At 37.7% G+C, this 14350-nt stretch overlaps 1 protein-coding gene across 1 annotated transcript; it reads right to left on the bottom strand.

The window, feature by feature from the left end:
- Positions 1-4612: 4612 nt before the first annotated feature.
- Positions 4613-13228, bottom strand: LOC139136845 (leucine-rich repeat neuronal protein 1-like). The gene is made up of 2 exons (XM_070704680.1): positions 13052-13228; positions 4613-8169 (listed from the first exon to the last, which is right to left on the bottom strand). The coding sequence occupies exon 2, from the start codon at positions 8145-8147 to the stop codon at positions 6924-6926; it is 1224 nt and encodes a 407-aa protein (XP_070560781.1). The 5' UTR covers positions 8148-8169; positions 13052-13228; the 3' UTR covers positions 4613-6923.
- Between the last annotated feature and the right edge of the window lie 1122 nt (positions 13229-14350).

The following is a 14350-nucleotide window of genomic DNA, read 5'->3' on the forward strand; positions in this document are numbered from 1 at the left end:
TCAGTCAACAGAGATTTGAATTCAAGGCCAGCAAACAGAACAATGAAAACGGGAAATAAGCTTATTTTTTCACCAAAACATATCCTCTTGAAATGAATACCCCGGAAATACTATTTTCGAAACCATCATGACGACTGTTTAACTTATCTCCCCCACAAGAGACTTCCTCAGGAAACTCTTCCATAAGACCACCATTCTGATCAAATACGGATTTTTGACCAGAAAAAGTCTTTCTATATTTTCAATAAACATATCCTCTTAAAATGAATACCCTGTAAATATTACTTTCGAAACAATCATGACGACTGTTTAACTTATTTCCCCACAAGAGACTTCCTCAGGCAACTCTTCCATTAGGACTTTCTCAGCCAACTCTTCCATTAGACCACCTTTCTTGATCAGATAGGGTATTTTTGGCCAGGAAAAAATATTTTCTTTCAAAAACATGTGAACTTTTCCTGTTTTTATATTGTACTGTATTGCCCGAGACATGACCTTGAAGTATGAGGATTTTATGTAGAGCACACTCTCTTCACTCACAGTAGAAAGACTGTGTGTAAAAGTGAATTTTGCACCGATCTGATAGGGCTGCTGTTTACAAAATTCACAAGTTGATCATTGAACAGCTAGGCATTACAGCAATGACGTTTGCTCAAGTGCTACGATTAATGTACACTATTCTTCTATGTAGAAAGTTGACGTCAAATTGAGTCTCAATTGAAACTTTTGTTGTGACACGCATGGGCAATGCACAGAACGTACTTAGAAAACATCCAAAGTTTGCCAAAGATACTGTAAGTGGTTAAAACTTACCCACTCTAGTTTCTAAAAAAAGCAGTATTCAGGCCTTGCCTTGTCCAGAAACGAGCCAAAGAGTTGTGTCCAAGTGCAACTGCAAACCAGGATGTATTTCTATACTACTAGCCGGCCTTGTGATTGACCATCTGAATACGGTTCCTCCACAAAACGGGTTATCTGACTCACAAACAGCTAGGTCACAGTTTCGCAGAAATCCGGATAGAGGCAGTTCGCGAAACAAGGAGACGAGCCGTTATCATTGCTCGCAAAGATAAAGGCCGGGGCAATCTGGAAATCCGTGGGTGGTTGAGCTCTTTTGAATTCCGCTGCAATTGCCTGACGGCAGATATTTGCATGACAAAATATTTAAGCCAGACAGTTGCCCTGAGATGCACTTGGAACACAGCGTCATAGTGACAGGCTATGTGGATTGGTAGTTTATGAAAGTGTAGTTTATGCTGTGAGTTTAGTATGTTCCAACGTTCTGATTCGTAGCCTTACCACGGCAGATTTTTCCTATTAAAAGGTTTAATGAACCCATGCAAACAGAAGACCAGAATACTATAATTTGAGCTACCTTAATAACTACATGAGTAACTCTCAAATTTAGCATCGGTTGGCATCAATCGTGACGAATATTGGAATGACTCTGATTTTCAGAGCTCGGCTCAGTTCAAACTTTTACATCACCAAACACTGGGTCCAAACTTTCAATGTCATTGCTGGTGATATGAAACGTCATGCAAATCAACATATTTTTGTTATCGATTTCAGAAGCCACCACGTTCGTTCGTAAGGCCATCAACAATTCTTTGTTCAGTCACGTTCTTCTGGTCACGATCCCTCTCTGGCGTACATGCAGGCGCCTAGATTCATTCCGTTCAAGTGTGAGTGTTACGTATCGATTATTATCGGAAACATTTCTTTCTGAAATTCTCTCAAAAAGTCAACATTGCCTGGATATTTTATATTTCTGTATCAAACGTCATAGCACGATAGCACTCTTTTAATCCAGCTACGAGTAGGTTCAGGTAGAGAAAGCTAGCCTGAGGTAGAATACAGACTTAAATTCCTAACAACAATATAGTTGATACTAATACTAGACCAACTTCTTTCTGCTTTCTGTTGTACGCACTGACTATTGTGGGGGATGGTAAATCAATGTAAATACTCGCTGTGCTCCCCGTTTCTTTATACGTATGGGGTATATCAAAAACACATATGAGTGTTTTGCTTTTATTTTTTTATTAAATGATGTAAAGAAAAATGCTTTTTTGCTGATAGACTCATCTATCCGACAGCATATTTCAGAAAGTAAACACAAACTTCCAGAATTGTCTTCTTTGTCAGTCAAAAGTCACCGATAAAGAACAACACGTAGACAAAAGAAGATTATTAGAGGCCCTGTACATTAATGCAAACAATCCACCACTCAACGCCAATGTTGGAAAATATGAGATATCACCTATCTATGGTGACATCCTAAGAGTTAGTGGACAGTTCAATGTCCACACTTAAAAATTTTTCTGTGACAATGAAACATTTTCTCACTTTGAGTTTGTTCACAACTCCAGCTGTATAAATACCTGCATTAGGATATTGCTGTCAGATCAAGTGTGGACGCTGATGAAGGACAAGTGATTTGTTCGAAACATGCTGTTTTGCTAATTCACAGTGGAAGAAGATAAGTTTTCTGTACTTCAGTTCCCTTGTAATGTATAATATCTTGACTTAGGTTTGCCTACCTATTACAAACATGTATTTTTAGTTCCGTCGTAGCTGTATTTCATCGTTTTTCCCCTCGTCTGTCCTTCACTCTCCCACACACTATCTGTTGAATATTACTGGTATGAGCTCAAGTGAGGGCGCCACCACTAATATGTAAAAGTTTGAGGTCCAATTCTGTCCCTGAGGCAAATTTACCTTAAATGCTTAAGGAGAAAATTGTGCCTGTGACAACTTACACGTACTGTACATAAATTGCCTTGGAAGTATTTTTTAAGAAATGAAATACCTAAAGCATGTTCGGTTCGGAAAGCATCAAACATTACAGCCAAACAGTGGAATTCAGATATAGTGAACTGTGACCTATGGCATTCACAGCTTGAAGTTATTATGTAAACACTGGTATACACATGAAATTCCAGTGGTATATTTGTTTCTTACAGTTCTTAACACTTAAATGTACACACATGCATTTGATTCTACACATATCAAATATCCTAATGTATATATTGGAACCTGTGTGTGATAGTGTTGGTTTTGATTTTTCCTCAGCTTGAACAGAATCAGAATAATTGCTGATATTGGAAGAGTAATAACAAGATGTGAACTGAATGTGCTCACGTGGTTTACAACAGGTCAATTACATAGTAGTACCATTCACAGAATAATCAGATATCAGTCACTTCATTACATGTAGCAGATTTTATCAACTTTTGCACAGTACTCTCGTAGTTAAATCACTAATTACAAAACTTCATTAATAGGAAAATGAGCTGTTTATTAACTTGACACGGCTCAATGCTTTATGGGACAATTAGATATCTATCAGATCAACATATGCAGCACGTTTCATTAAATTTAATGCTGTAATTTCAGAGTAATAACACTAATCACAAAGTTCATTAAATGTGCAAATGAACCCTTAATTAACTTCACATTACTAAATGCTTCGCAACACAGTCAGGTATCTGCCTGATCAGTATCTGCAGCTGATTTCATCAAATTGGTGCAGTTATTTCGGAGTTATATGACTGATTTAAAAACTTCATTAAGTATACAAATGATTTTATTAAATTGACACTGCCTCAATGCTTCTCGGTAAAATTAGATCTCTATTAGAGCAATTATGTAGCAGGTATCGTCAAATTTAGTGTAGGAATTTCGGAGTTATATCACTAACTACAAAGTTCATTAAATATGCAGATGTGGAGATAATTTACATGACACTCACAGTAACATCAGGCCACAAAAGATTTTTTGTGCTGTTCTGATAACATGGTTTTCAAAAATAGAGTAGGTAGGTTGGCGAGTATATTTTTTCCAAAATATTTTTATTTTTAAATATGCATTTTAGGGGTTCAGGGCGGTCAAACACTGGCCACAACATTTCCAGAAAAATGTATTTACATATAAAAGGAACAAAAACATAAAATACTTCCTCGTTCAAGCAAAAATCAAATGCAAAGTAACGAACGCGTGATTTTACGGCGTCTTCTTTCTTTTTTTACTTCCGTATTTACGTAGCTCTAAAACGTTTGGGGTTGGCAGGTAAAAAATAGGTTAGGTCAGGTTATCCGAACAGCACAATTTTTGTTCGGTCTCATAGAGTTCGGAGATTGTTATCTGTGCAAAATTTCATGAAATTTCGTGCAGTATTTCTTTATACATACCGATACTGTCATAACTGTCTCCATAGGAAACCATTATATATGAAAAAGATGATATTTCATAACTTCATTATTATGCAATCTAAACTAACCCAAATCTAGTCACTTCTTAACATGAGCATATGGTACCTATCTACTAAATCTAACTGAATCTGCATTATGAAAGCACAGGGAGTTTTTCTGTGTTAGAATGGCAGTAGTACACTTATAGGCATAGCCCATACAATATGATACGTGTATACATATGTGCACAAACAATAGGCGAGTGGGAAGTGAACTGGCCAAAGCAAGTGGTGTACAGTCGTTTAGTGTGATTTATCGTTATTATATCATAAAAGTATAATATTGAAATTCTGGTATGAACATCAGAAAAGGATTTTTTCTCTTGCCCAAAGATCGCGCGTATGCCAACCGGGATATATATTGCGAATATACAATAGTTCTTTTAACGTCACGACCAATCAGATCGCTGCATTTGCACCATCAATATACTAGTATAATATAATAGAAAATAGAAAGGGTGAAATGACCTTGTTTGAGTTATGGCTGCCATAAACTTTCATTAAGCCTTCCTCTTACAAAACAAAATTAATAAAGTGTTATGGTCTCCAGTTTGTCTTTGTTTAGTTCAGTACACGTGTTTCTAGTTCAGAGAATCTTCTGACCGGTTATTGTGCACACAAATATCATTAACTTTTTCTATCGTCAATACCAGCGATAATAGTGACTATAGTGATTTTGCCAGAAAGCAAGTAATATGAGATGGATCTCCCAAAGTAGTGTTGCAGATCAACGTTTACTGGGGATGTTTTCTATTAATTTTGATAAAGAACGAACCCCCTAGACAAGCAGATTGCCTCCGAAAACAATATTAACTTCACACAAAGTGTTGAGAGCAGTTTTCACTGTATGATAACGATAGTACTTGATCTCTCAGACTGTTCAACTTGCTCAGTGTATCTGAGTGATGTGGTTTACATGACTGCCCTCACTGATATGCTGCTTGAGAGCTCCCAGAAAACTTCCTTCTGACGTTCATTACTTGTACACTCCCACCATTTATTCACTCTCCTTTGACACAGTTGTAAGCGCAAAACGCGCGGCTGTTTCTTGTCCGGTATTTTTTCCAAGTTCACGAAGACCATGACATTCATGTGGTTATTAAACAACTTCCGGAAAGCGGTGTAAAGCTCCTGCATACACTTGCCATTTGCTACGAAGCTTTCAGATATCACAAATAAAGTCTTTCTGCTGTTATTGTTTATGAGGTCATCAATATAAGTTTGTTTCCAGGTGCGTGGCTGCATGTCACGCTCCTTAAAGTGCACCCGTAGATGCAGAGTAGTTTCCAGATGTGGAAGTAGATTTGTCTCTACCCAATCGTTATCCTCGTCACTGTTCGATATGTTCACATCATACTCATATGTCTGATCTTCCACTAGTCGTTCATTTCGGTGGCAATTTCGGTGGCAATTGAATTTTAGCTCAGTGGTGAACCAAAAGTACCAAAGTTCATATCGGAAGATCCGTAATGTCTGGTAAATGCAGAATATCGGTATCAAACCAATTAATATGCCCAGACTATATAGCGATTCAAATATGGCCATCTCGGTAGTTGAGGGCTCACATACGAGTGTGTTGGGGTTGAAATCAGCAATAGTCTTACCACGCAACCTATCAGGAGCGTCGCAAGCATAGTCTTGAAACCAATAGGGTCTGTCATCAAAGTGATGAGAATTTGAGGTCAGGCTAATCATAGATTTCGCTTTGCTTGAGGCGAAAAACTCATCGGTGGATTTAAAACTGCAGCTGCAATTGTACTTGTTCCCATTCAAATAAAGCTTTTTGAGTTTTGGCAACTGCTCGAAGAACTTGCTCTCAATTGTGGCGATTGCATTCTGTTGAAGTTCCAAGGTTTCCAGGTTGTGCAGGCCCTTGCACGGGATATAGAGTCAAGAGATGCGATTGTGTTCAGACTCAAATCCAGATGTTTCAAGTGGATACAGTTGGAAAATATGTCAGGCGGTATTTTCTCTATGTGGTTACCTTCCAGTTTCAGAACCTTGAGCTTGGAGAGTTTGGTGAAAATCCTCCATGGAAAGTAATCCGGATCATTATGGATCGTGAAGCAAATGATCAGCCTTTCCAGGTTTTGAAACGCTCGCCAATTCCGAGAAAAGTAATTTTCCGCACATTTGCAGTTGTCCACAAAGAATGCCTTGAAGTCCAGTTTCTTGAGTGGGCTGACATATCCCGGGCACTTCACAGACATGTCATCAAGAGGGAATACATATTTACTTTGCACCCATGCCTGGGAAATGTTCAAGAATGTCAAATTCTTCATTTTGCAAAGTGGAAGATGAAACTGGTCCGACCAGGTATTCCCAAAGATATCCAACTCTTCAAGGCTGGGAAGATCATCAAAATTCTGTGGCAAGATTCCGATTTTTCCCTGATCCCAGGTTTAAAGTTCTTAAGTTCTTCAAGCCTGTGAATGCATTTTCCTGCCAGTAGGCTATGGCATTCTCTGAAAGGTCTAATGAAGTCAGGGGGAATATTGGTTGGACGTTAAATGTATGTGGTATTATGGTCTGCAAGTTGTTGTCCTTCAGTGATAGCTTCAACAGATTGTGAAGTCCTGAAAATGCAGCAACCTCAATGTGCGTTATGAGATTGTGAGATATATCTAAAGCCTCTAGTGATGAGAAATCCACGAAAGTGTTGTTTTCAAGTTCAAGATAGTTTATTTCTGCTGATGTCAAGTTCCTTCAGGAACGTGTATTGACAGTCCTGTGTTGCAAAGGCTACTGCTGAAAATGATAGCTTGAAGAAGAAAAATATACCATGTATGGTGTTGTTTGAGACTCTCAGAGTATGTACTTTTGACCTTTGAACTCCAGCTGTACTCATCGCAGCTTTGCTCTCTGTGAAATTATCCACTTTCATTGAACTTAAATCAAGAAAGGAAAGGTTTGTGAAACAACTGAAGACTTCAGAACGCCAGTATGAGACTTCATTATCACGGAAGTCCAGCTTGTTGAGAGGACTATTAGCTATGCCAATGAATGAATCGTTACTCAGCAAATCCGTCTTGTTTGTGACAGAAACAAGATGTATGTTGCGCAGGCTACATTTCTGGTAGTCCTTTCCGAATTTTATTTCATGAAGTGGGTTGAAACTGAAGCTGATGTCTACCAACCATGGCATGTAGTCGCACAACCGTTGTGGAATTTGTGTGAGTAGGTTGCCACTCAAGTCCAGGAATTCCAGCTTGCTGAGAGAACGGAAGATCACACTGTCTACAGTATGCAGCCTGTTACCTTTTAGAGACAGCCTCTTGAGGTTTGGAACTTTTGCAAACACCTCACGTCGGATCAGAGATATGTTGCACAACTCCAAAGTCAGATTTTGCAGATTTTCTAAACCAAAGAGTAGATTGCTAGAAAGTAATTCTGGCAGATAGCACATGCTCAGTTGCAGTTCATGCAGGTTCGTAAGTTCTGCAAAAGTCTTGTCTTGAAGATCTTCAAGAGGGTTTTTCCTAATGTCGAGGATTTCTAAGTTGTGCAAACCCAAAAAGACATCGTTGTTCAGACTCTGTATTTCGTTATCCTGCAAGTGTAAGTGCTGCAGATTGGTCACTTCCGCAAACGCATGTGATGTCAGCAGCCTGATTATGTTTGATTCCAGCCACAGCACTGTGAGTTGATTAAAGTTTTCCAACAGGCCCTTGTTCACCGCAGTGATGTTGTTGTCGTTCAGCCACAGTGCCGCTATTGTGTTACGTTCTGCTGGAAGATGTTTTGGAATACCGGCCAGGTTTTGTCGGCTGCAGTCCAGGATTGTCTTGTTATAGAAGTGCTGATGGCAAGGTTGAGGCGTATAATCACAGTAGTAACCTGCTAAAGTCATCACTACAAGAACAATAACGGCGACTCTTTGTTGTTGATTTTCCATTGTAACTCTGCCTTCCAATAATCTATGGAGAATGAACATACATGTACCAAGTTAATGTCAATAATACATACGCACCTCGAGACAGAAAATTTAAACTTTAGGCACTCTTTCTTCAAGAAAATTGAGACCATCCTCATTATTTATGAAGAAAATTAAGTAGATTTTACTACCATTGAAAAAATGGGTTTCCATACCTTGTGTTGTTAATTCTATTGGAAAAAGTTAACTTTTTGATTTTCACAAAGAAGCAAAGTGGTAAAAACTTCACTTACTTTGCAGGCATAAAATGAGACAACACAAGTAGCAGACCAGAGGAGTATTGTTGTATTGATAGAAATTCAGTAAATTCTCAATTGGATTCGAACTCACAACCTAAGCCATCTGTTCACCTAGACCAGACTTCAGCTATCAGAACCCTTCGACCAATCCCAATTTAAAGAAAGGGTCTTCAGTAACTGAGCTAAGTTGTTGCACATTTTCTCACCAAGATCCCATCACACGCCCACATTCACACTACTGTATTGTACATTGCACAGAAACCCAAAACAAGCAATGAATTGCGTGTCAAAAAACTGATTTGCGTCTAGGTACTTTCTTCATATCTTAAATGAGAGGCAAGTAAAGTATCTTCAAACATCTGAGAAAGGTACATGATATGAAGTCCTCCTTCTGTTAGATTGTCTTCCCTTTTTAGTCCATTGGGCCGAAGGTCCAACAGACTGATGCCATGTGCAGTAGTTAGAGACAGCTCAACAAAATCCGTTCAGTAACTTTTCCTTTCACTTCATACGATGGTCACTCGGGCAAATATCTCCAGACATTTTTTTCGTTTTACTTAATTGAATAATTTTAAACTCCACTTTTAATGATTTTAGTCAAAATTAATGTTAGCTCAGCCTTGAAATCAATCATTTGATCACTTTGATGTTTGGCACGTTTTGCAGTTAATGAATCCATCATTGACAGGTTATTTTTTGCTTCAAAAGTTTGATTTGTGAGGTGGGGGGGCGGCTGGCATATCGAGCATGCCTTGAATAATAACGCACTGCTCTGTACTCAGTAGGTGCTGTTATATGTGGAAGCCCAGTTTGAATCAATATACCCTTCATGTAAAAGATTCTATAGAATTCTACAGAGTTCTATAGCTTATATTTATTCTACACAGTATTTATACAAGTTATTTAGAAGGTCTACAGAGTTAATAGACTTATGTCACCATATTTATAGAATTTTACAGAAATACAAGATTCCATAGAATAATAGAGAACATTTTGTAAGGTAAATTCTCAGTGAAACAAGTAGAAAAGTCATTTGTCATCATGTGACATTGGTGATATTAATGTTACCCATTGGTTATTGTACAGCCTGCATACATGGTCACACTTGTCAAATAATAATAACACAAAGCTGAAAGATTGCATCACACAGTTCACAGATATAAATAGTGTTGAAGTAGTAGGCAAGTGCAGGTCGTACAGAGCTCATCTAGTTCTGATATATGACATGTGACACTGTCTAGTGCAAACAAAGACTTAAAAAAGAGACTGGCTGATGAAAGTACCCATATGAAAGTGAGGCAATGGTGAGCATAACAAGAATCACATTTGCAGAAAAGAAGACTCATGGTCTTTGATAGGTCATATATCTCATCACATGATCTGTGACGACAGCACGCACCAGAATCAAAACTGTGAAAACTTGAAAGCCCTATTGTATAAACATTGGATTCAATAGTCTCCAGATGTATCCACTTAATCTAAATGAATAGATGAATATACATGGACCGGTAGTCCACCCTTGACTCAGGCATTGCCAATATTGTCCAAATTATAACAAAAACAATGTGAGAATGTACAAAAATGTACATGATCACGCTAGAGCTTTTTAGTGTTCAAGGTATTGTAATTCAATATATGACACTGAAAATTTGTGCTCTCTGATATAGTCAGGAGGTTATAACGGGTATGAAATTCAGAGAAAGTGTCTCATGAATTTGTCTGAATTTTGTAATAGAATGTTTCCAGTGGTAGAGTAGCATATATTAATGATACGATGTACCGATCGAGCTACATGTAGGTCATAGTTCATATCACTCCACCCACCCACCCAAATGCACACACACACACACACCACACACACACACACACACACACACACTCACTCTCTCTCTCTCTCTCTCTCTCTCTCTCTCTCTCTCTCTCTCTCTCTCTCTTTTCACGTTGAAAAACAGAACGATAAACAGATAATAACAATTTTAGCTAATATTTGGTTTATACTGAAAAGAGCTTATATGGTAGGTCGGCGGCGTCTGTATGTACAGGTGCACCCAGGGGTAGAGATGTGATTTGTTCAAATGAACATATCAGTGTCAAAATATGCAAGTAAGGTAAAAAAAGAGAAAACAGGCCAGATTTGGTGAAACTTGGTGTGCAGTTTTTTTATGGTGACTTGAGTTAGATTTGTGAAAATTTTGGTGAAATTTTGATGGTTGTATTTTTATGGGGAATTTTTCCCGTTTTGGGGCAAAATATCTTCTTCTCTAACAGCGCTCAGCCCATTGCCTTTAAACTTGGTATGCATTATCCTAGGGTTAGTTTCTGTCAGATTTGTTCAAATTGTGGTGACATTTTTAAGTGCCTTTAAGGGGCAATTTCCCCCATTTTTATCTCCACTGTCAGCAACGCGGAGCTTATCAAATAGGCTGATTTTTCCTTGTCATCGTCGTCCATTAACGATTGCCTTATCCTCTGAAACCACAAGTCCGATTGCTTTGAAATTTGATGTGCAGTTCACTTTGGTTGATCTCACTTTAGTTTGTTCAAATCGTGGTGAAATTTGCATATTTGTATTTTAGGGATATACAGGTTTATAGGGATAAGCAAAGTGTGATATATTCATATCAAGATGAAATGTACAATTTTGTATTATTGGGGCAATTTTTGCCATTTTTCGTCAAAAAATTTTCTTGTCAAAAAGTATAGTATCCTATAGATAAACTAAATGTGATATTAAAATTATGATTAAATCTGCAATTTTGTATTATTCGGTCAATTTTTGCCACGTTTGGTCAAAAATGTGTTTTTCAAAAAGTACTGGTCTGATAGCTTTGAAATTTGGTATACAGGTTTCTACAGGTAAACTAAATGTAATGTACTGAAATTATGATAAAATCTGCAATTTTAGGTTTTGGGGGCAAGTTCTGCCATTGTTGGTCAAAAAATTAGATTCTCAACAAACTACTCATCTGATAGCTTTGGTTGATATGTTCTTTAGGGATGATCTTAATGTGATATGTTCAAATTATAATGAAATCTTCAATTGTGTATTTTTGCCACTGAAATAAGCTATCAAAGAATTCCACCTTCATCAAGTGTCAAAAATAGTTATTCTCTACATAACACAGTGTAGCGGGTCTATATCGCCGATAGGTCACTTGTTTGGTCAAAAAATCATTTTCTCCCAAAGTGGATTGCCTTGAAACTTGATACTATTGATTCTACAGTTGTCTTCTCTTGGATTTTTTAAAATTGTGGTGAAATTGTCATATTTCTGTTTTTGTTGCAGTTTTTCTCATTTTTGGTCAAAAAATAATTTTCTCTCAATTAATTGCTCTGAAACTTTCTACGCATGTACTAAGAGGCAACCTTACTTTAGTATCTTCAAATTGTTGTGAAATTTTCATATTTGTATTTTTGTTGCAGTTTTTTTCATTTTTGGTCAAAAAATAATTTTCTATCAATTAAATATTCTTACTGCTTTGAAAGCTTCTACGCATGTACCAAGAGGCAACCTTACTTTAGTATCTTCAAATTGTTGTGAATTTTCATATTTGTATAGTGTGGAGGCAATTTTCCCATTTTGGTCAAAAAATCATTTTCTCTTAAATCGCTCATCCGATCGCTTTGAAACTTGTTATGATTGTTCCCACTGGTAAGCATAGTTAAGTATACTTTGGCCTGGCACATCGAATCAAATGTGAGCCAAATGCATTGACGCTTTATTTTAACTCTTTGATAATCTGCTCTGGAATTGCGACCAATTTATCTTGCACTTTTGGATTTACTGCTGAAATGCAGTTTATAAGCCATCAGTCAAAACTGAATCACAGAGAATTGAATTCAAGGCCCGCAAACAGAGCAAAGAAAACGGGAAATAAGGTTATTTTTTCACCAAAACATATTCTCTTGAAATGAATACCCCGTAAATACTATTTTCGAAACCATCATGACGACTGTTTACCTTATCTCCCCCACAAGAGACTTCCTCGGGAAACTCTTCCATTAGACCACCTTTCTTGATCAGATAGGGTATTTTTGACCAGAAAAAAGTTTTTCTATATTTTCACCAAAACATATCCTCTTCAAATGAATACCCTGTAAATACTACTTTCAAAACCATCATGACGACTGTTTATCTCCCCTACAATAGACTTCCTCAGCCAACTCTTCCATTAGACCACCTTTCTTGATCAGATAGGGTATTTTTGACCAGAAAAAGTATTTTCTTTCATAAGCATGTGAAATTTTCCTGTGTAAATAGAGATTTATATTGTACTGTATTGCCTGAGACAAGACCTTTAAATATTTTTGAGTTGAAGTATGAGGATTTTATGTAAGGCACACTCTCTTCACTCACAGTAGAAAGACTGTGTGTAAAAGTGATTTTTGTACTGATCTGATATGGCTGCTGTTGTACAAAATTCACAAGTTAATCGTTGAACAGGCATTACAGCAATGAAGTTTGCTCAAGTGCTACGATTAATGTACACTATTCTTTTATGTAGAGAGTTGACCTCAAATTGAGTCTCAATTGAAACTTTTGTTGTGACACCATGGGCAATGCACAGAACGTCCTTAGAAAACATCCAAAGTTTGCCAAAGATACTGTAAGTGGTTAAAACTTACCCACTCTAGCTTTTGAAAAAGCAGCATTCAGGCCTTGCCTTGTGCAGAAACGAGCCAAAAAGTTGTGTCCAAGTGTAACTGCAAACCAGGATGTATTTCTGTACTACTGTTAAAATAGCCGGCCTTGTGATTGGCCATCTGACTACGGTTCCTCCACAAAACGGGTTATCTGACTCACAAACAGCTTGGTCACAGTTTCGCAGAAATCCGGATAGAGGCAGTTCGCGAGACAAGGAGACGGGCCTTTATCATTGCTCACAAAGATAAAGGCCGGGGCAATCTGGAAATCCGTGGGTGGTTGAGCTCTTTTGAATTCCGCTGCAATTGCCTGAGCGGCAGATATTTGCATGACACAATATTTAAGCCAGACAGTTGTCCTGAGATGCACTTGGAACACAGCGTCATAGTGACATGCAGGCTATGTAGATTGGGTATTTTATGAAAGTGTAGTTTATACTGTGAGTTTATGCTACGTTCCAACGTTCTGATTCGTAGCCTTACAACGGCAGATTTTTCCTATTAAAAGGTTTAATTGTATCGTGACATGAGAGTGTTTTTTGACCAAATGAACCCATGCAAACAGAAGACCAGAATACTATCATTTGAGCTACCTCAATAAACTACATGAGTAACTCTCAAATTTAGCATCGGTTGGCATCATCAATCGTGACGAATATTGGAAAGATTCTGATTTTCAGAGTTCGGCGCAGGTCAAGTGACATCATCAAACACTGGGTCCAAACTTTCAATGTTATCATATGAAACGTCATGCAAATCAATATATTTTTGTTAACGATTTCAGAAGCCACCACGTTCGTTCGTGAGGCCATCTACAATTCATTGTTCAGTCATGTTCTTCTTGTCGCGGTCCCTCTCTGGCGTCATGCAGGCGCCTAGGTCCACTCCATCCGAGTGGGAGTGTCACGTATCGCTTATTATCGGAAACATTTCGTTCTGAAATTCTCTCAAAAATCAATTTTGCCTGGATATTTTATATTTCTGTGTAAACCGTCATAGCACGATAGCACTGTTTTGATCTAGTTACATGTATGTTCAATGATAGTTCAATCAGGCGAGGGTCGCAGTGGTAAATATAGGTAGAGAAAGCTCGTCTGAGGTGGACTATAAACTTAAATTCCTAACAACTATATAATTGATACTAATATTAGAACGGCTAATGGTAATCTGCGAAATGGCGAAATGGGTAAATGACGAAATGGCGAAATCACGATTTTCGATTTGTTGCAAATAGCAAAATGAATAAATAAAGAAACTACAAACAGAGAAATTTCCTGCCAC

The sequence above is a fragment of the Ptychodera flava genome, chromosome 7 (assembly GCF_041260155.1).
Source record: "Ptychodera flava strain L36383 chromosome 7, AS_Pfla_20210202, whole genome shotgun sequence".
Classification (NCBI taxonomy): Eukaryota; Metazoa; Hemichordata; class Enteropneusta; family Ptychoderidae; genus Ptychodera; species Ptychodera flava.

Excerpts from the sequence above, each read along its gene's own strand:
- LOC139136845 (XM_070704680.1), bottom strand. The coding sequence starts at position 8,147 with ATGGAAAATCAACAACAAAGAGTCGCCGTTATTGTTCTTGTAGTGATG.